Source organism: Choloepus didactylus, chromosome 11 (genome assembly GCF_015220235.1).
Source record: "Choloepus didactylus isolate mChoDid1 chromosome 11, mChoDid1.pri, whole genome shotgun sequence".
Taxonomy (NCBI): Eukaryota; Metazoa; Chordata; class Mammalia; order Pilosa; family Megalonychidae; genus Choloepus; species Choloepus didactylus.
In genome coordinates, this window is record NC_051317.1 from 59,723,901 (window position 1) to 59,746,779 (window position 22,879).

General features: G+C 43.0%; 1 protein-coding gene across 3 annotated transcripts in view; it reads left to right on the plus strand.

Annotated features, from left to right (window-relative positions):
- NPR3 (natriuretic peptide receptor 3) overlaps positions 1-22,498 on the plus strand; it is a 62,384-nt gene extending 39,886 nt beyond the window's left edge. For 2 of the 3 annotated variants that reach the window (XM_037798996.1, XM_037798994.1), the window contains exons 4-8: positions 6,761-6,896; positions 12,065-12,159; positions 14,242-14,377; positions 15,849-15,936; positions 16,933-22,498. In XM_037798996.1, coding sequence (XP_037654924.1) covers positions 6,761-6,896; positions 12,065-12,159; positions 14,242-14,377; positions 15,849-15,936; positions 16,933-17,044 — 567 coding nt within the window. In that variant the 3' untranslated portion in view covers positions 17,045-22,498. The remainder of the gene's footprint in view (positions 1-6,760; positions 6,897-12,064; positions 12,160-14,241; positions 14,378-15,848; positions 15,937-16,932) is intronic. The other variant, XM_037798995.1, reaches the window with a different exon arrangement.
- The last annotated feature ends 381 nt before the right edge of the window (positions 22,499-22,879 follow it).

The following is a 22,879-nucleotide window of genomic DNA, read 5'->3' on the forward strand; positions in this document are numbered from 1 at the left end:
AGAGGCCTGTTTGACTTTAGCATTTTGAAAACCTGTTTAAACACAATACTGATATTTCTAGCATCGTCTGTTAACACTTCAAGGAATACTGCTGCTCTATAGAATAGAACTTGGGAAACTCTGGATTAAGAACTGAACAGAATTAAGCTGTTGGCTATTCACGGTGGGTTGTTAAGTTGATAATGCTTAAACTAGGATTTGGGGTTCTAGATCTTAGTTCCGTCCCCAGCACAACTTGCAATAGCTTAAACAAAAAAGGGAAGATTTCATTTTAAGATTAAAAAAAAAAAGAAAAAATATCTCTCTTATACAAAACCTAGAGTTTTTTCTAATCTCTTCTTTGCAATCACATCTCCAAGTGACTCAAGAAATTCAGGAATTGTCTCAAGTTCTCTGGACCAGAATAAAAAATTAAGTTTGATGAAGTGGAATTTACATGCTCCTTCCAATTTTGGCCTTTCAGAAACAATGAGACCAGAAGTTGCCCCCTCTCCTCTGTCTCTGTCTCCCTTTGGCCTGGCCCTCCCTTTCCTTCCTACCTTGGGTTGGCGTCTGTGCCTGCAGCTTTGCTGAGCCTGCTGTGTGTAGGGCACCTGCTGGCCTGCTCCTGCCCTTCTCCTATTGGGTTTTGTTTTGTGCCTCTGGTCACCTCGACCACTGAGCCTTTGACAGGAACCCAGGAGCCTGGGAAGAGAGAGTGGCAGGAGGATGGCAGTCTGCGGGGTCAGGTCACCAGGTTTTCCAGAAGCATGTCTGGTCAGGCACTGGTGCCAGGTGGGGGGGTCAGGGCCATGGACAGATGTCACTCTCCTGTTCATCCGAAAGCCAGGGATGACCTGTGCCATTGTGTGTTTGCATTTCTCACCTAACCCTTCAAGGTTGATGGGTGACAAGAACCATCTGTAGATCGTGTGTGTGTAACACATTCGAAGGGCAGATATATCAAACAACTGAATTACCTGCATGAGTGTGGGGAGGAGTTTAAAAATCCACACCCATCAGTTCCAAAACAAAGCCGGTGGCGTCCTCCTCCTTGCTCCCCATGAGCAGGCCTGAGGGCAGCTCTCCTTGCCGGTTCCTCCTATAAATGGATTTCGTTTGCCAGCACCGGGGCATCCATGCTCAGCCTCTGCTGCTCTTCCAGGCATTCCGAGGGTAGTCTGGGAGTGTGGGAGATGAATGAGGGCTGGTAACTTAACCAGCTTCCCAGGACGGCTTTCATTCAACCATTGATTTTGTTCCAGGGATGAAAGACAGTTAAAAAAAAAAAAAAAAAGCTGCTTCTTTACAGGCAGCCGCAATTCAGGCTCTAAGATCTAAATTAATTGGCCATTCTTGGCATTGCTGACAAGGGCAGAGCTGAGCCCGGGATAGAGACAGTCCTTTGGACAATGTATGGCAAGCCGCTGACCCCAAGTAAGCTCTAGCTTGAGGATGAGGAGAAGTTCTGCTGGGACAGTGTGGCGACACATCAGCCAAGCGCAGTGCTGTGGATGGAGACCCTGGCTCTCTCCCCCAGGTGCTGCCTGCCCCTAAGCCACTTGCCTCAGGTTAAACTAGGAAAACAATGCAGATTTTCAGCAGCTGACCAAGTGTGAATTCCAAGAAGGCAGGCCCAGTATAGGGGAGCAGATGTTGGTGTGTCTGCTCAGCAGAGGTTGGGACGTCACTTGGTTTGTGGCAGCTCCTGCTGTCTCCCTAAATTGTAGACTTTTAATGTTAAGATTGAAAAGGCCATAGTATCTATATTTTTAAAATATGGAGAAAATTGAAACTGTTCGGCAAATGCGAAATACTGTTCAACCTTTGGGCTGTCTGTGTGGTGCGTCCAGGCCACCTCCGTCTGCTGTCCGCCATCTCCAGTGGTGCAGGAAGGCTGGACAAGGTTCGTTGTCAGGCTCTTATTGCTCACCGGACAAGGTGACATTGCCACTGTTAGTGCCGTGGTAGGGGAGGGCTTGGTCCTGGACCTGCCCCCTCCTCTTACCTGCTCTCCTTCAAAACTCCCCCGCCCTCATCTCCCCTTCAACCTAATGGGAGGCTGCGGGGCATGTCTTTTTCAAGGGACTCTTGAGCAGTCCTGCCCAACACCCTCAGCTTCCCTCCTATGCATTGGGCACCCCTGGTTTGTGGTGAGGAAGCGAGAACCTCCATTGCCATGCTTGAGTTCATGTGAAAGCAAAGCCCCGGGACAGCCTAACCTTGCATTTCACGTGGAGGCGTTCTTCCAGCAGACCCCCTCCGAGAGCTTTAGAGGCTTTCTCAGATATCCACAGAGAAGATCATGGGCGTGCTGTTCTCTCTCCCTTCACGGAACAGCTGAGGCATGCGGCATTCTTTGCTTACTTGTTTGTAACACAAGCATTGAGGAGTTCATCTAAATAAGAATTTGCCTCCCCAGAGAGAAGTGAGAAAGATGCCACTCACTCTCAGGGTTAGCAGCCACGTCGTGAAGTGAACGGCAGCTCTTTGTGCTTGGTTAACAAATACTTCTGTTCGGCTTTCCCCATAATAAACGGGATTTTAAGAAACACTAACAAGTGCCGACAGGTGCTGTGGAGAGGGTGCTCTTTCCTTTGGAATGCCTGCTGCTGGCCAGAGGCTGCTCTTGGTGTCTGCAGAGCACCAGCGCAAGGGAGTGGAGATTCGGTGATGGGTCAGAGTGGCGATATGCTACCTTGTTCATGTTATCTTCCCAGAGTGAGTGGCAGATGGTGAATGATTTTCATCTTGTTGGAATGACAGACACTTTATTTGATACACAGTACAAATAATTATCTCCCTGGAGCTTGTCCCTCAGGCTTGCCTATCTCACAGCTTCCTTGTACGGGCAGCGTTGGATGAGCTCCTGCCCCCTGATGTTCTGACTCAGCTCGTTTAGCACGTAGCCTGGGAATGGAAGCGGTTCGCTATTTAGTAAGAGCTATGGCCAATGGCAGTGAGGAAGAGCTTTCAGGTTTGGAAGGATGTGAAATTCTAGAACAGGTCACTCAGGCTGGGGAATCCTGTTTTTGTTGACCAATAACAATAGCATGATCTGTGTTTGTCGGGACCTTGGCATTCCAAGTGTTGTTCTGACCGGAGGCAGGGGGACAGATGAAATGACCCAAGGCTCCTTCAGCCCCAAGGTCTAGTGCAGTGTGTTCCAAAGGCAAACTTAATACTCGGGTGTTTTTGTGGGCTTTTTCCTTCCTCATTTTTTTTTTTTTTTAAATTTGCACTTCCAATTTTCAGTGTCTGTAATGTGCTAACGGGCTTTCCTCCCATTAAAAAACACCTGCAGATGTGAGAATGTTCTCTAGGGTTTTGCTTATGGCTTGAGGTGCTATGAGGGAGGTGTTATGAAACCTCCCCCGCAGCAGGCTCTGGGGTGCCAGTGAACCTCTGCAGGGATAGCAGCGCCCCTGCTAATTTTGGCATGAGAAGGAGATGCTCAGCCACTCTCAGAGAAAAGAAGGTGAGTTTTATGATCCACTTGCAGATCAAGAAGACCAAATGAGTTTTTGGACCTGGGCATGTGTTCAGAGCCTGTTTTTTCTCTTCTGTCATTGAAGCTGATAGGACAGAAATAATCCATGGTCATCCTTCTGGGCCAGATAATCATTCTTTCCATCTTGGATTGTAGAGAGGGCACATCAAGAGGGAAGGAAGGGGGAGGCCAGGTAGGGAGAGGGGGGCTGGAGCGCATGTCTAGCACTTTGGGCAGCCAAGGTTAGCATGGCGGCCGTGCATTAGGATTTTGAGAAGGAGGAGGAGGGAGAGAGGTAGACCGCTGAGGCCCAGCAGCTTGTCCTTCGCTGTTTAAGTGGGGACCACCCCCAAACTCCCCAGAAACAAGGAGCACAGAGTGTGGGAAGACGGAAGGAGAGTGAGGCTCTCGTGGTTCTCAAAGTAAGGAGGGGCTTAGACTTCAGCTTTCTACTATCACCCACATTCTAACCCTCCATAGCAAGGGTTTTTATTTTTTTTTTTTTAATGTAATTCTCAAAGAGAAGACAGACTTTTTGAAAAAGTTGTTTGTTTATTTATTTATTTATTTATTTATTTATTTAGTGGCCTGAGAATTCATTTCCACAGCTCAAGTCCACTTACTAAAATTGGTCAGCTCATCAGCACAGACGCTTTCTCAAGCCTTGATTACCTCATGGTCTAGGTGAAAATTTTATAGTCCTTTGGAAAATTGAATTAGCATGGCCAAATCAGCAGAAAATTATCTTTGACTAGTAGATGTTTTTTCTACACCATTCTTCTTTGCCTAAGGAAATAATGACTGAGACTTAAACTTGACAGCTAAGAGTAAGAGCAAACACCTCCCAGTTGCTTTCACGGTCTCAGGAAATGTTTTCAGTGTTTTAGATGCACTAATTCCTTTACTCTCCAGAAGAGCCCTGTGAGGTAAGGAGGGAATAAACCCCCATTTAACAGATAAGGAAACTGAGGGTTATAGAGATTGTCACGTGCCAGGGTTAGGCTGGATTAGAGGTCCAGCCAGCTAACACAGAGCTTTCCTGTGACAGAGCAGTCTCTCTGCCCTCCAGCTCTCCCAGAGGTTCTGCAGCACTGACTACCTTGGGTTGCACCCATCATACTTTGGTGGAATTGAGGGCATGGAACTGTGCAAGTAAGAGAACTGCCTGAGGCACCGAAGCATGGAATGATGAGCCTTAGTTTCTACTAAGTGAAAATGGTTAATGAGATATGCTTTACGAGTAAGTACATCACTCATTTTCCAAATTGGGAATTAAAAACTGAGTGTGACCCTTAGATTTGTAATTCTCCATCTCTAGATGATAGCTACAACAAAAGCCAACAGTGAGTGCTGACTCTGTGCCAGGCACTGGTCAAAATCTTTTACATCCATTAACTCATTAAAACCTAACAACAGCCCTCTGAGAGCTCTTATTATCCTCATTAGGTAGGTATTCTTATTATCCTCATTTTCCAGATGAAGAAACTGAGGGTCAGAGTGGTACAGAAATGCAGCAAGTAAGCGACAGAGCTGGGAAGCAAGCCTAGGCTCTTTAGCCATCATGATAAACTGCCTTTCAGCACTAGGTTTTGGCAAATACAGAAGCACTGGCTTCTGTGATGCAGACAGGATTCACTGTCTTTAGGGGTTGGATGAAGCCAAGTAGAACCACACGTTGAGCCGAACCTTCCATGAACCTTTGTGCATTTAACCAGGGTTGCAGAAGGGCAGCATGGCTTTATTCTGATGAGGCTGCTTCGTCGGGATGGGAGAGGGAATTCCCGACTCAAAAGCCTCATGGTGTCGTCTGTGGTACATCCAATTTATGTTGCTGCCCTAGCGGTTCAAAATTGTATTTGCTCATCCCATGTGCATGATGAGCAGTGAATGTTATAAAGGGCTCAAATGAGGAATTAGAACTTGCCAAAGGCTGCTTATAACCTAGCTAAGAGGTGAAATTAAGTTAAAGTGATTACATGTTTGCAGAAGGTCCAAGATCCTCAGTATGGCCTCTGGATTCTCCATGATCTGACTCTCCTGACCTTTCCAACCCCACCTCTGGGGAGGCCCTTACCCCTTCCAACCCCTCCCATCCTCTGCTCTCCCCTCCCACCTGCTGGGCCAGGCCTGACTAGGCCTCTCCCCACACCCCCCCACCTGCAGCACTTCCCTCGCCTCCCACCCTGTGGAGCAGCTCTACATTCTTTCAGAACTCAGTTCACCTTGGCTCCTGCTGTTAAGCCCCCTGACTGCCCCTCCCAATCCACACTATTGACCTCTCCCTTTTTTATAATCTTACTGTATCCTAAGCAGACCTTGAATATAGCATCAATAACACTCTAGCATGCACAAAATAATAATAAAAGTATAGTGTTGAATACCTGATAGGTGCCAGGCACTGTAATGCAAAGCCCTTTAGGCTGCTTATGCCAAACAACTCTTGCAACTATCTCTTGAAGTGGGTGCTAGTCTGATTGTCAATACACAGATAAAGCAAACAAGGCTCAAAAAAATTACGTGCTTTCTACAAGTTCACATGGCCAGGGTTTACCTGAATGGGTCTGCTAGTTTCTTGAGGACCACAGCTATCTTACCTGCGTCGGGACTCAACTGGGATATACTAATGGTCAGATCTGTTTCCCATTCTTGGCAGGGGGTGGGGGGTTGTGAGCGGTCAGATGCATTCCCACCACTAAACCACAAGTTGGAAAGGGAACCTGAGACGTGATTGTGAAGGGAAAAGAGGACACGAATGGTGGGCAGGAAGGCAGAAATCGCTGAGTCCACTCCTCTTCACATACATCCTTAGCACCAGCATCCTGCTTGGCTTGTAGGAGACAGTCAATAAGTATTGCATGTGACCGCATGGATTCTGACCGTTCTTTTCTTCAGTTCCCCTTCCAGAGCAAGGAGAGATCATGGGGGCTGTGGAAGGTGGAGAAGGCCTCAAGGGGAGTGTCAGACTCGAGCAGTCTTGAGGTACAGAGCAGCGTAGGGGTTAGGAGAGAATCCGTGCAGAGGGAACCATGTGCACCTGTAGTACTTAACCTTAGGCGACAGGTACAATTTTCTCGACTTCTGTAATGGCTTGTCTGCTCTCCAAATTCCCAAACTGGGGGAGAGTTTTCCTCTCTAAGCTGGTGCCAGAAGAACATGGCAGGATTTGCTATATGCCTCTGCCGTTGCTTACAGACTGTGAGTCTAAATTGTTAACCCTTTGGATCGCTTATGTGACACCTGAACGAGGGTCACTTGGTGTTTGGCCTTACTCAGCTGATGTTTCCCTTCTAGGTTAATATGTTTGTGGAAGGGTTCCATGATGCCATCCTCCTCTATGTCCTGGCTTTACGTGAAGTGCTTAGAGCTGGCTACAGCAAGAAGGACGGAGGGAAAATCATCCAGCAGACTTGGAATAGAACATTTGAAGGTGAGAATTCACCCTATAAGGCGACAACTCTCTGCTGCCAGTTGCGCTGCTTCTTTCCCTGTTCTGTTTTTCTGTTATAACTGGAATCTTGCCAGTGTTTTACTTTTCTCAGCTATAAAGTAAGGATAAGAATTCAAGATCAACCCACCTCACAAGCTTGTTGTGTAAATTAAATGAGATGTTGCGTGTGAAAGTGTTTTGAAAAAATACAGCTGAAATAGAAAATGCCTTATTCTTTTGGTATTTAAGTGACAGTGCTGTTTCTTAAGACAAAAGCCCCATTAAATGATTCAGTTGTCATTAAAATGACAAGTCTCATTCTCAACAGAATAACCAGTTTATGGCAGAGTTCTGTGGTAAGTTTTAAAACTTACCAGATTCACATTGCTCCGTTCAGACAGTGTTGCTCTTTGTGAAACTTAGGAAATGTTAGGTGTCATGGTTAAACCTGGGTGGTTAGAAGGATGAGCAGGTCCAATTTTGTTTAATTAAAAAAATGATATCCATTAGTTGTTATTTTCTTAAGTACAGAGAAATGTAAGAACAACGACAAAAACAGCCCATAATCTCATCACTCAGGCAACCTCTGTTGACATTTAAAAATTTTGTAAGAGTGAGACTATACTTGGCTAGAAAATTTAAGCAGTACAAAAATGTACAAAATGAAAAGTGAAAGCTTTTCTTCCCACCCCTGTCTCAATCCCCAATGTAATCAGTATTAACAGTTTCCTATGATTCTGTCTAAAAATATTTTATACTTCTGCCAGCACATATGCATTTGTATATCTTACCTAAAGAATGTACACAAAAGGGATCATACTATGAATGCCATTCTTCATCTTAGGTTTTAGTTGTTATGTCAAGTAAAAGAATTTTCCATATCAGTACTTACAGATCCAACACATTTTAAAATAATAGCTACATATTTTTCTACCATATGGCTGTGCAATCATGTCTTTAACCGATTTCCTGCTGATGGACACTTCAGTCATTTACAGTTTTTGCTATTATGCAAAATGCTGCCGTATTATGCAAGAAGCTGCACATCTTGATGAAGTGCTGTGAAGACATCCAACAGTGAAGATTCCTAGTGTGGGATTTCTGGATCCCAAAGCCTGTTGGTGCCTTTTAAATGCCTTAGATATTGCCAAATATCTTCCAGAAAGGTCCACTAATTTATATTCCTGCCAATAGTGCATAAGAGGTCTGGTTTCCTCTCACCTTACCAACACTCAAAGAAAGCTAATATAAGATTCAATATGGGAATGATCCAGTTGCTGGGGTCCTAAAGATACCAACTTTATATTCATTCATTCATTCGTTCAGCTAGTATTCATTGAGAACCTACTGTGTGCTAGGCCCTATTTGAAGTGCTGGGGATTCAGCAGTGAACTAAGGATGTTCCCTACAATAAACTGAGCTTAAATGCTAGTGGGGGGGAACTGGCAATGAATGAATTAATATGCCGTATCAGGAACTACCAGTGCTATGAAGAAAATTAAAGCAGAGTAGGGAGGTAGAAAGTGATAGGGTGGTCAGGGAAGGCCTGAGAAGTAAGTTGGGGGGGACCCGAGGAAAGTGAGGGGCAAGTTATGTAGATGTTTACGGTAGAGCATTCCTCAGGGAGCAGCAAGGGCAGAGACCCCGAGTGCAGATGGTGAGAGAGTGCTGCTTGTCCCCGGAAGAGCAAGGAGGCCTGTGCGGTGAAGCAGAGTGTGTGGTGGGTGGGTGGGAGGCAGCGTGGCAGGAATCACGGACCTTGGAAGCCATGATTAGGACTCTGGATTTTACCCTGAGTGAGGTAGAAAGCCTCTAGCAGGTTTTGAGTGACACGATCTGTCTTGCATCTTAAAAAGGTTTCCTTCTGGCTGCTATGTGGAAAATAAACTTAGTATGCTGAAGGGCAGCGTTTGAGAACTACAGACAGGGCGTGCCAGTCACTGGAGCAGGGGTGGGAAACCTTCTCTCTCCATCTGTGCAATAAGGAGGTTGGCCTGGTTGATGACTCACGAGGTCTCTTCCCTTAGTGCTCACTCTTCCTTGGAGCCCTTTAATGCATTGAGATGTGCTTATACTTACCTGTAACCCAACTAATGAAATTTTTCAGTGAATGGTATAAGTACTGCAAGTCTATATTTGGGACAAATATATATTTTTCTTTGGGGACCCCTATCCACTCCAGGCCCCCAGCTTGTTATTAGAAAGGGTAGGGTTAGGGAGGGGTCAAGCCCCAGCTAGGATTGACTGGGCTGTAGCTCTGGTCACAGTTGGTTGATTTCATTTCTCCCTGGTGGCTTCATTCAAAATCAGAGTGATTTCTCTTTTAACTTTAGACAGATTTTAGGACATGGGCCACTAATCCCCCAGGACCATCTTGTTTCACCTTTGTCTGATTCAGCTGGGGAGCTGGAAACAAAAAGACTTAATTCAGGGAGCATATGAGGACAGAGTCAACTTTCCCAGAAGTTGCACACAATACACCGAGACACTGGTAGGCCACAGCCCATTCTAGTTATTACTCACTACCTGGTGTGGCCATTTGTTCTTGGTCTTCTGACAGAAGAGCGGGAGCCGGGGTTGGGGGACGTTGGAGGACAGCACTGAAGGAGGTCTTTAAGGGAAGGGCAGGCCCCCACGGTGGCTGGAGTGTGGTTCTGCTTGGAGCCACCTTGACCCTTTCATTCTTGGGACAGGTCTACACTTGGCAATATGAAACGAGTCCTGAAATAGTCAGCTGTATAGTTCAGTCCAAATCTCATTTGCCCAAATGTACAGACAGTTTCTAGGTGAGTTTGGGTTTCAATTGCCTGGAGAGCCAATTTTATTTGCTAAACAGTGACCCATCCCAGAGTAGGCCCAGAAAGACCGCTGAAGTATCTGTATGAAGAGAAACTCTAACCTTCCTGAAATTAAAAACAAAGTAACTGGTAAGTGACCATTAAGTTGTCCGGGTGAAAAACACTCTGGATGTTGTTTGACAAATTTGGATTTGATTGCCGTGAAACCTGTGACCAACCCACAAGGCTTTCAATAAATGGCCTGGGAAGTTGAATTTCCTTTCTGCGTGAGAGGTCAGAGTGACAAGGTAAATAGGACTGTGGCTCAAACCTGGAACTCCGCTACAGGCCCATAGAAATGAGGGTGGAAGGTCCCATTACTTTTGTACAGGAAAATTCTCCAGTCAGCCTAATGATCTCACCTTATGTATAGTACTCTCAGGTGAAGTCTCACTTTGCTAATCAGCTACACTGAGTGTTCTCACTGCATTTCTTGGCAGAATTGTAATAGCTTAAAGGTGTAATGAGGTCTTGGATTACCAGAGCTACCTTGTTTTCTAAAATATTCTGCAAAATACTTAGCAGGGCACACCATCGTAAATACCTCTGAACAAATGGACAAATGGACAAATGGCTTTTGAGGACCAATATGTTTGGAGATAAATAAAATTTTTTAAAATGATACTTATAACCTTAAAGTTTTACGGACTCTCAAGATAGACAAGTTTGAGGCATGCATCTTTTGTAACTGGTCTATATTAAGAATACAGAAAAATCAAGATGAATAGTAGCTCCACTCTGTTTCCAGCAAAGAAGACCAAAGTCTGGAAAAATCAGTGAGCCCTCAAACCACAACCCAAAGGACAGTAAACCCAAATTTGGGCCTTCTCCAAACCACACCAGAGGATGGAACTTTCCCTTGGGATCCTTTTTCCCAGATATCCATTTTATTAGAGGAGGCAATACTTCCAGAAAGAACCAAATCAATAGAAACACCAATTAAGAGCTACACTGCATGTTACCACAGTTTAAACGAAAGAAAACAAGTAGCCTTAGTTATTAGAATGTAGCTGATGCATGCATTCTCTTATTTAGCATCTGAAAATTGTGATGTAGACATTTAATATCAGCTAATAATGCATGTTTGCTCCGACTGATTGAGTGTTCTAAACCTCCCTTGCTATCCAGAGCAAGTTCAGATTCTTCGTGAAGGCACGCACTGGGCAGCGCCTTGCAACCTTCCCTTTCACAGCTCCCCTCCACACACATGGCCCATCTCCCCAGAAACCTCAAGGTCCCTCTCTCCCTTTTGACCTCTCTGCCTTTCTAAGTACTAACTAAACTGGATTTTCTGCCTAGAATACTTGGGATCCCTGAGTGGTGGGAGCACAGCCCCTTGTCCTCTACCAGCTTTCAAGCAAAATGTTAGTAATAATAACAATAGAAGAAAAACAATAACAATAGAAGAATAACCATGTGTTCAAAGTTCTTTCAACGTTTATTCTCATTTAGTCCTCGTTGAGAAGGTTAAATGGACCTCTCTTGGGTCAGGAAGTACCTCTATGCCTATTTTACAGTCATGGAGCCTGAAGCTCAGAGAGTTAAGTGCCTTGTCCACGACTACAGAACTAGTAAATGTCAAAGCTGGAATTCAAGTGCAAGCAGTCAGGGTCCAGTGCGAGCCTGCAAATCCCTAGTCCAGGCTGCCCCACTTTTGAGCAGAGAATTATCTGATTCAGCTCTGCTCCAGCTGCGGCACCAGTTTCAGCACCTAGAAATCACCCAGCAAACATTTAGAGAAATAATGAATGAAGAAAATGATCAGTATAAAGAAGATTAGCTCTTCAGCTCTTGCCACCCAGGGCCCATAAAGCCAGACCCTCCTCTGCTCCCCTGTGTGTTGGAGTTTGTCATTAAGCACATCAACTCAGTCCTGGATCCTGGACTGATTTTTTTTTTTTCTTCCATCGTATTTGTCTGATGATAATGCAACCCCATGACAAGTCTATGAAAGTCCTTCCACTTCTCATTCTTTGCCATCTCTTGCTCTCTCTTTTTATGAGTACAAAATTCTGGGATTAGCTGCTGCTTCCAGGATTAGCCTAAATTGGAAAAAAAAAAAAAGAAAAAAAAAAAGCTTATTCCCAAAGAAGTCACTTATTTCTCTTTCTCTTCTTTTTTTAAATGGAGAAATGCTAAGAATTTAGGAATGGAGACACAGATGAAATTACAATGTCTTTCCAAATGCCAACAAAAATGCTCGGTGTCTGATGAGATTTCCTGTGGCATTAGTTTGTTTAAAAAATCCTGTCAATTCATTTTCTTGTTTTTGTTGGCAGAGAGAGGTAGTTTAAGCAACTAATTCCTAGTCCTTCATGTATCGTCTTCTAGGTATCGCTGGGCAGGTGTCCATAGATGCCAATGGAGACCGGTATGGAGATTTCTCCGTGATTGCCATGACGGACATAGAAGCGGGCACCCAGGAGGTGAGCAAAGGAACTTCTGCACCCACTGCTCATTCTGCTTGTTGAGAGTCCAAGGAATGTGTCTGACCTGCTGTTAGAATAGCCATCCCTGATGCAGTCAGTCTCCGGCAAATAAATGAGTTGAAAACACTGGAGGTTCTAAGGAGGGAGAACTCACCTTTGGGTGAGGGTACCAGGGAAGACTGCAGGAAAGGGCGCCAAGTTTATCCTCGGTGGGGAAATCCACCTTTCAAATGGCCGAGAATCACACGTCAGTCCTGAGAGGTGGGGCAGGGTCATCCGATGAAAGAGTGAAACCTTATTTCCCCTCTTACATTGGGGAATTTTTTTTTTTTTTTTTTTTTTGGTGAGGTATACAAACTGGACACGTCAATATTTCAAAAGATGATGTAGTTTCAGGATAGCATCAAGAAGAGGAAATTGTGTCCTGGACGCAGTGATGAGTCTCTGACACTTACAGGAGTTGTGTGCTCTCTACCTCAGTTTGCTCAGCTGTAAAATGGAATTCGTCATATCTTCCTTGCCAGGCTTCTGTGGGTATTGTGAGAACTAGATGAAAATGAAACCTAGGAAAGTAGTCTATAAACTTTAAATTATATATATATATAAATGTTATACAAATACGCAGTGTTTCAGGTAACTAATGCCATCTCCTCTGAGTGCTTCCCTGATCACTCTGGCTCAGTGTCCCTGCCCCAGGGCCCCTTATCTGCCCTGGCCTGGGGGACTTGCTGTTGTCTTTGTTGTTGAGGGATGGACGGACAGCTGGCTGATTCCACACCAGGCTGGGTGGGAGGGGCCGGGTCAGCAGGACAGGCACGCACTCCGTGTGTTGAATGATCTTTTACTCCTTGAGTAGGCTGGGTCTCATCCACCTTCCAGTTTCCCCGCCTATGAAAGGTGGGTAATAACAGTTCATCATCGGGTTGGCAGGAGGCTTATGGCGTGGCCGTGAGGAAAGCACGTTGTAAGTGCCCAGGACATGACAGCTATTGTAGGGATTATCTAGAATTCTTTTTACTATGACATGAAATAGTCCATTTGAGTCTGGTGGAAAGAAAGGTGAGGAGATGACATTGGCCACTCAGAAGCAGTGTGCTTGTGCCCAGAAAAGAGAGAAACAAGTCCTGAGAACTTGGGTGGGAAGATATTTCTAGGTTAGGACTCAAAAACTGAGGGGTAACTCTTGAACTAGAGTCATGAAAGGATACCTCCCAGGGGCAGAGGAGCCAGTTGCAAGAGAGAGCTTAGCCTGGAAATGGGGGTGCAAATAGGGTAAACTGGTCAGAGAGGAGAGTATCACCCAGCAGTCAGGAGGAGAGGAATAGTCCAGCAGCCTGAAGAGGGTGCAACAGGAAGTTCCTAAAGCTGCTCCTTGCTGCTTTAATTATTTGTCAGGCTAACTGAGCGGCATGAGTCCAAGTACCTGGATATGAAATGACCTGACTGTGCCTCACCTCACTGAGTCACGTGGTCACTTACACATGGCCCACTGTGTGCTGCTCTGTGGCAGGTAGGTGGATGGAGGAGGGAGGCATAAATGCCATATCCGAGCAAGGGGAAAAGCATGGATTTCAGGGTTACTGTTTCTCTAGGGAAAATCCCCCCTTGCTGCTGGGTAGTAGTGCCTGAAGTTCACCCAAGTGTGTGCTGGCGGGACTCAGCCTTGGTAGGGACCCATCCCAGGTGGTGCTTCTCTCTCTCCTGCATCTTTCTCTTTCCGTGTCACCACTTCCCCTGCCGTGGGGAGCTACAGTTCCTCTAATTAATAGCACTACTTTTGACCCCAAATCTTGACTTCCAGAATCTTCAGAAATGCATCACGTAGTCGGTGTGGACAACTGGGGGGCCCACCCCTGTGTTCTTCTGAAGTGCTGGCTGCTTCCTGCCACTGGGAGAGGTGACCTGATGGCGGGCAGGCAGTCTTTCTCTCTCAGGAAATAGGGCTGCAGATAGACACGCAGAGACAGGCTGTGGAGATCAGGTTTGCGGTGACGGTTCAAGGCTGTGAGCTTTGTGCCTCCTTTGGAAACAGATAGCTTTGGCCTCTCAGTTTGTGTATTTGTGTTCTCTCTTATATAGGTTATTGGTGATTACTTTGGAAAAGAAGGTCGTTTTGAAATGCGGCCAAATGTCAAATATCCTTGGGGTCCTTTAAAACTGAGAATAGATGAAACCAGAATTGTGGAGCACTCGAACACCTCTCCTTGCAAATCATGTAAGTTTAGAGACTTAATTTGCTGTGTGTTTCATTATCTATAGTATCAGTGTAATGCAAGTTTAAAAGATTAAGTGTTCTCCAGGAGCTCATGTTCTGAAAGTTGAAATTTCTTTTTCTGATGGGTAATAAAACACATGGGAAAAATTCACAAACTGGCATCCTGCCTTTATCAGAGGCTTACAGGTCTTTCTTCCTTTCTATCCTTCTATTTCAGAACGGTAGATGGCTTCTCTCTATTTTTACATCTCTTAGTATTTGAGGTTTTCACTATTAGGAGAAATCAAAATATCGATTACTTAATGTCACTCACTTATTCATCCTTTGTAGCAAGTCTTATTCTGATTTTCAGTTTGTCATTATGCTCCTGTCCCTCAGAACCAAATGTATAATATCCCTGAAAATTTACAAATGGGCAAAAAAGTGTAAAACCTATTATTCTGAGCAGACTTGTGCATTAATATAGATGCAAGTGATGTTCCTATAAGGAGTTTACAAATAGCAAACTTGTCAGAAACCATAATTTTTATAAAACCCTTTTATAAACTTAGGGAGAAAAAAATGAATATCAATCTTTCAGGCCAATTGATCATTTTAGGCTAATATTTGTGTAATCATTATGTTTTGGAATATCTTTCACACAGTGGGTTATTTATGTCTGTGTAATAATTATAGGAGGGGTGTTAAGAACACAGTCTCTAGAATTTGGGGGCTCCATTTGAAACCCACCCTCATCGCTTGCTGGTCTTGTGACCCGAGGACAGTGCCTTGACCTTTGACATCTTTAAGCCTCAGTTTTGTCATATATAAAATTAGAAAAATGTACCCAACTCTTAGGTTGTTTTGAGGATTAAATGAGGTAATACACTGAAGGCCATATACTAAGCTATAGAAAAGCTTGCTGTTTATCACTTTTATGTAATAACTGGGACACTACTGAATGTGATTGTTTCAAATTGTTATTCACATTTTCACAAAGCTATATAGCACATTTTGACATGGAACTCTGGCTGTGGTGAGAGAACATCTAAAAATGGAACATTATACCAACAAGTTTTTCACCAAATCTTCCAGCACTTTGAAGTATCACCATCCATCTGTGAAAATAAGTGCTGGGTCAATCCCATGGTCCATCTGGTTGTCTTCTCTGACAATAAACTCAAAGGAGTGTGGGTAGGGCTGAGAACTTCCGTTTCCTGTCTTCCTCAAATCTGTCTTGAATCTACTTATATTCCCGTTGTGTTCATTCTCTTCTAACAGTGTGTTCATTTACCTAGTACTTTCTCAAGTGCTTCTTAAGCTTTTCAGTTGGCAAAAAATGAAAAGTAGTGTGGGATCATCAAGAAAACTTTTTTTAAAAAGAAAGGAAAATTAGCCTCAAGTGGGAGAAACACCTTCCAATGAATGAAGCTTGAGGCATTCTTAACTGTTTCTCAAAACGAGCTCTGACTATCTATGTTTCTCTCTCAAGCAGGTGGCCTAGAAGAGTCGGCTGTGACAGGAATTGTTGTGGGGGCCTTACTAGGAGCAGGTTTGCTAATGGCCTTCTACTTCTTCAGGTTAGGACCATTTTATAAAGTTTTTAAATCCCTCTTCCTTTCCTTTGTCACTTGCCTTTGCACGATCCCATTTGTGTGTGGGGTGGTTAAAAAAAACCTAAGCTGTTCTTTCGGTGTGGCCCCGGGTTGGTGGTCAGTGGTTAGCATCCTGGGTAGCCGGGCCAGAGGTTTCTATCACATCCTCTGTGGGCCCAAGAGCCACTGCTGTCCTTTGACCACAGACATTCTGACCCAAATTCCTATGACCCACCAAGTGTGAAAGTGGAGAGGGAATCTCGACAAAGCGGAAGACCAACTTCTCTGTTCTCAGGCTTCCTCCAATGAGGAAATAAGTGCCTTGGTTCACCTTCTTAAGAGGACACGGTAGCTCTGAGTACATGCTCTTGGGCTGGTCTGTGCTCAGTATTTGGAGAACCCAAAAGCTTAGTTTCTGCTGTGCTTAAGCCCCAAGGCTTGTGAAACTGTAATCCTTTTCCTGTGTTCAACTTACTGATTGTTCTGCACCGCAAGGACAGTCCATTCCTTTGTAATCTTTGGTGGTCGAGTTTATGGCTTATTTATAAGTCATTAGACCGAGGTTTCTTCATTTCTGCATGGAAATGTAATTCTGGGTGTATATGGCTCTTTGTGGGAACAGTCGTCTTCCTGTGCTTTGAGTCACAGGACACTTAATCTGATCTTTATCTAGAGCATATCCTGGGAGTTGGGAAGAGCGTCTGTGGCAAAATAGACAAGACTTAACCCACCAGGCACCCAGGGAAGAAGGGGAAGGCTTGTTCTATGGTATTTTGGAAAACATGCCAATTTTCTTCCTTGAATAAAGGCATAACGCCTTGGGGCCCACCACTTTAATCTCTGACCAGCATTGCATTTCTGTCACTTCTCATTTATCAACCCCAACCCAGATGGCCCTTGGGGGCATTCTTTGTAAGAGAAACCATAGTATTTTGTAGCCAAGTGAGGTTTTATTACTACGTTCACTTTCCCTTTACCCAGGAAGAAATACAGAATAACCATTGAGAGACGAAACCAGCAAGAAGAAAGTAACGGTGGAAAACATCGGGAGTTACGCGAAGATTCCATCAGATCCCATTTTTCGGTGGCTTAAAGGAAGTCTTTTCTCTCTGTTTGAGATTCTTTAACGAGAAAAATGGGATGAAAGACATCAATGGAGCAGAGGGGCACTCTTGAAGAACTCATTCTTTTAAAGCAGTTAGTTGTTTCGTTTTAAAATTTCTTTAGAAGCTCAGGAACTATTATTAATCACCATATGCCTCACGGCCTTTCATCTTGTGTCAAACAAATATAAGGAAATAATGTCACTCTGTTGAATGTTCATACTGCTTCAAGGGTATATGATTAGTTTTATGGTTTTAAAATCTGATGTCTCCATATTTTGATGGCCTGAGGGGGCATTTCATGCAAGGATAGAAAACGTGGTTTTCTTAAATGAAATGTTTTATAGCGAGAATAAAATCATTTTTTACAAGTAGAATATTCTTGGAAAAAATTTAACAGCCGGGAAGAGGACAATGTAATGAAAAACTGCAAAGTCAGAAATACAGCATTCCTCTCTCTAGAAGTGGTGAGGACTGCTCTGTCCAAAGTGTACTTTCAGGTTCTGACTTTATATCTTGGAAAAAGGATTTCCTCCCTGTCTCCCGCCTTCAATGTCTCATAAAAGCAACTCTGGAAGGTTGTAAATATTAGCAAAATAAGAGAATTTATACAAGAAAAGCACACCTAAAATGTTTCTTTTTCATGTAAAAAAAAAAAAGCCCTATTTTACACTAACACTTTATTTTTAAGTATGTTACTTAATCTTGTATTTTGCTGTTAGAAAATGTGTCTATTTTTTCATTTTGAAGATTAAATTTCATTTATGTTTTAAATGCATGGGTAATGTGTACAACAAACCAACAATGATGAATAATGCTTCTCATTTTCTTCCCATTTCCCTCTTGCCCTTGGTCACAGCCAAATACAATTTGCTGCTTTAATTTCAGAGATTTAGAAATGTCTTTAGATTACAAAGTCTAAAGGAGTACATCAGTTTACCTGTTTTAAATGGAAGTTACTTTACAGTCAGAAACCCCCTTCTAATTCTGGTCAAATGGTATTTCAGGATCAGGGATGAAAAGTTATTAGGACTAAGCAGGGTTTATAACGGGAGGCAGTCCCTATTTCCTCAAGGACAATTTTATAAAGAGTTAGAACATGATAGTAAGCACAGAAATGATAAGTTAAAAAAATGCATACACGACCTTTTACCAAAGTTCATAGCGGTGGTTTTGGTTAAAAAAGGGAATCTAAATAATATCTGTTCTATTCTCTTTTAGTCCCTTTATAATCATCCACCAATAGCCTGTCACACTGGGTTGAGTGTGGATGTAAGGAGTTTGGAGTACGTTGAGTAAGTATTTATTGACTATCTCCTTTGTGCCCAGAACTCTGCACATGGGTTGAAACCCAGCTGGCCATTTTCACTTAGTAATTGTGGAGAAAACAGACAGTGAGGGAAGAATGGGAAGTTGCAAGATGAGGTTCCCACCTTGTACTGGGGCACTAGGGTCTTTCCTCAGTGACATTTTGAGCAACTGAAAAAAGTTTAAAAATTATATTAATATCTATACAAGGCCATTTCTAGGGAGGAAAACAGCCAAGTTGGAGCAATTCCTTGGTAGCAGTGGAGGTCGTAGTTCACGAAGGAAGGCTGCGGTGAAGGCTGTGTGCCTGAGTGGGGGGGTGGGGGGCTGTGCTTGGATTTGGCCCCTGCTGGCAGCAGCATTTCAATCAGATTATTTCTGTGTGAGGCACAGTTCCCTTCTCTTTCATTTAACAAGTGGAATGCAGGCAGCTGGAGGGCATGATGAAAGAATGAACTAGGATCAACTGAAACAACGATGTTGTAGTTCTCCATGCTGGATGCAAAGGAACAAGTGCCGAATTCAAAAAAGGATGGGGGGAGAAAGCAAGAAAGGCAAACCCCAGAGTTTCTCATGGGGGAAGAGACTTGGGGAAGTAAAATCCAAGAAAGCAAAGCATTTGATAGCTCAGGGCTCCGGAAAGTGAAATCAGGATGGAAAGATTGCATCCTTCTTATTTAATAAATTGGAGAGCTTATTCCTTTCTCATGCTTATGTTTCACAGATGTTTTTCCATATATTTTTAAAATACTCATTTTCTATTATCTTGTGTTTTTAAAGAAAGCATTTAAATTTTGAGCCCATGTACTTACATAGGAACAAATACTCTACCTAGTTACAGTGTTTGGGTATAAACATTTCTAACCTTTCTAGAATTTATAGGGACCCATTAACTCTAACACTAAAAAATGAATATCTTTTATTTCTACTTCAGATAGAGGAATAGTCTTAATATTTTAATCCCTAGATAAAATCTTAAAAATGAGTGAGAATTTATCTTTCAAAAATGGTAGAACAGCAACATTTATCTAATGAACTATGCTGTCTTAATTTGGTTCTTCCAGTTTTCTGTTGCACTTGTAAAATGCTACAAGGAATATAAAAACAACCTGTTCATTTAGACTTATAATACTTTATGAAATAAAAACATGAGTCACAAAAAGGTGGCAGAACAAAGCATGAAGTTTCTGGTATGCAGATGCCATTCTCTTCCAAACTTAAAGCAGTTTTAATGTTCTTAAGATTGATTGCTTGTTTACATGTCTATTGTCTAGTCTCTCATCCTTGGAATTTTCATATGAGTTACCAAAACTCCATTAAGCTGGGAAACCTTTGCTAAAGCTTAGGTGTTTTGGCCAAGGTCTCCCTGGGTTAAGAACTCTCCAGAGTGTAGTTTGGGATTTAAGTTCCTACTGCTAAGCAACCTCTTTGATGACCTTATATCCTATTCCTATCCTTCCAGTAGCCACACAGCATATAGTGAAATAAGCAAGGCTTTGGTTCTTGAATGCATTCTATACATTTTTACTGTACTTGCAGGGTATTCCAATTTCAAAAGGGGTACTTAATCAGTATATCATAAGCTGACATTGATACAGGTCAAAATGAGTAAATACTTTTTTGGTATTGGAAATAGGTATAGCTTTTATGAAAATCATTGTCATCCTGTTAGCTTGTGTGTGTGTGTGTGTTTGGCGGAGGTGGGGGGGGGGACTCAGAAATAAAAGCTTTCCCCAGATGATCGCGTCCATCTGGAAAGAACTTTTTTACAGAGGCCATATCTACGCCCAGACTGACCACAGGTCCACGAGGAAGCCTCTGTGTACATTAAATTTCACTGAAAATCCTTCAGCTTGTCTTTTCCTGAACTATACTATAGACATGGTTCCACATGCCTAAAAGTAGTTCAGAAACTATTTCTAGTGGGGGGAGAGGAGAAGCATATGGGAAGAGGTGGCTCCTTTTCTTCTCTTCCTTAATTCAGAGTCTCTTGCTTTAGAATGTGGAACCCCTTCTCCTTGTTCATACTAATAGCATCATTAATATTCCAATGGCACATGTGTCTTCTTTGCCCCTAACTTCCCACTTTCCTTCTGGCTGCTGCTGGTTTGGGGGAGTGGTAAGATAATGCCGTCAGCAGGGAAATAAAGGTCATTGTATAGACCTCGTGCAGTGACAGGGATTCACAAGTAGGTTCCAGTGGCATCAGGACCTTCTTGTAAATGAGTATACACTGGCTATTTGTGGAAGTCTCTTTAGGAGACCAAATAGCGTATCATGCCACATATTAAGGGAGTATTTACAGACTGGAGGAAGGTGTACCTATGTTTCTTGGGACACACAGAACTGGGATCCTGAGTGAATGCAGCCATAAAGCCAGATGTCAACCAAAATTAGGCCCCCTGATCTCTGTTTCATGAGTTTTGTTTAGTTTATCCCTGGAACTCAGTGCTTCATGAGGAAGCTAATAATGTTGAATGTCTTGATCAGTGGGAAAAGCTGAAACTGTCTAGAAATGCAGAATAAGTTTTAGGGGCAGTGTGGAAGCAAAGAGAATGAGATGGTGCTGTTCAAAGGGACCTGTTTCTTTTGTATTTGCTCTTTAGAACTAAAAGATAACTAATAACTTAGTCCCTCTTCAACAGCTTTTTTATAAGCCAGACTCAACCAGAAGTTTGGGACATGCCAGGTGAGAAGAATCAGGAGTTTATTATCCTTCAAAAGAAACAGAAGAGGGTAGCATTGCAGACTGCCACTGCCTTTACCCCATGTGCCCCCCTCCTGGCTGTCCTCCCGTGTCACAGCTTTAGTGGTATGTTAGCATCTTGTCTATGCAGGTTGAAACCTGTGTGTGGGACCTCCATACTTCCCCAGAGGCAAAAAGGCACACCGTGTTGCCTGTAAGAATGTAGCTGGCTTTTGATCTTGACCTTGTGCTCGTGTGACCACACAAGCTCTCAGGCCGTTCAAGCCTGTGATGTACATATACTCCAGTAAGTTTGGCTTTGGTTTTCAGCATGTAGATTTCACAGATGTCTCTTGCAGGTGTAACCCACAGCGAGACTGCAGGATTAAAAATGACTTTCAAAAGAGGAGGCTAGATTGGAGTTAGTTCAAATTTCTCCTTAACCACTAATGTTAATTCATACCAAAGGCAAAACATTCTAAACCAGCTGATGTTGTTTAATGTCCATGTTGTAAGCTATTTCAGATCCAATGAAAGGGTTTTGATGGGAGCTGAGACTCAAAAGTGAGAATCTGTATGTTATAATTGCTCTTTGATGTATCAGGTGTGGCATGATTCCTAGGGGAGAGATTGGAACAAGCAGAACTAAGAGCAGAAATGCTGGATTGCTTTGATTCTTATTTTTAAAGACCTAAATTTCTGTGCACAAGAATAAAGGGAGCACTTACCAGCTGTAAATCACAACATAGGCTACCAAATTATTTTGTCTAGGAAAAGAAAGCTATCATAGCACATAACGATTTGGCAGAGAAGGTTGAGAAAGAGGACAGTTTGGATCTTGAAAACATGATGTCTTTTTTTCATTATTCAATGCCATGATTTGAAAATCTTCACTGTGATTTGTCTTACAAGACAGTAATGAGGGGACAATCTTGAGTTGCAGTGGTTTTGCAGACCCTTGTTTCGGATCCAGGGAATCTGAGCTTTGTTCCTTGTGCATGGTGAATAACTGAAACCAAGAGAGCATGGGACAGACACTGTAGGGGTGTAACTCTGGGGCCCTTGTGTTCTGGTTCATACTATTCACTGCTAATTTAAATACAGAATTATCAAACAATACAAGCCTAACATGAGTCTGGTAGAAAAATAAAAGTAAAAGCTGCACAAGTTACATAGTTTATTATTCTAATGTAAGTAGAACTATCTGCATATAATGTGATTTAATTTATTATTGTTTTGTGTAGAAAATGAGAATTAATGACTGTGGATATAACCCTGTTTTGTATAATATATTTTATTTCTGGTGCAAACTGGCCATTTAAGATATCTACTTCATTTGGCATTTGGATCTAAGTGTGTGTGTGTTCTTGTAAATGTTTCTATTAAGCAAGAGTGCCACATACTCTGAGTATAACAATGTGTTCTCATTAAAAATTACATCCCACAGAAACCCTTTCCTGTTTATAATTCACTACACATATCGTATTCTTTGAGGACTTTCTGTTCTCCTTGGACTAGTTTAAGTAAAAGATCAATTAATGGATGTGATAAATTGTAATGTTTGGGTGATACTCACGAAATGACTTACGGATTTCTGCCTGGCAAAGAGAAGCTTGCAGAAATGAGAAAATTAAAAATTAACAAAATGAGGGATAAACCTTGAATTGGCAGGTAAGGGAACAAATCTTTGTGAATAATAAATATTACCTTGAATTCCCATGGCTTGAGACCACATTGACTCAGATTATTATCCCCTCTGCCCACTGGAAGGAGATCCTAAGTTAATTTTTTAACTCTAAAGAGCCCCCCAGGTTCCAGCGTACTAAGCAGA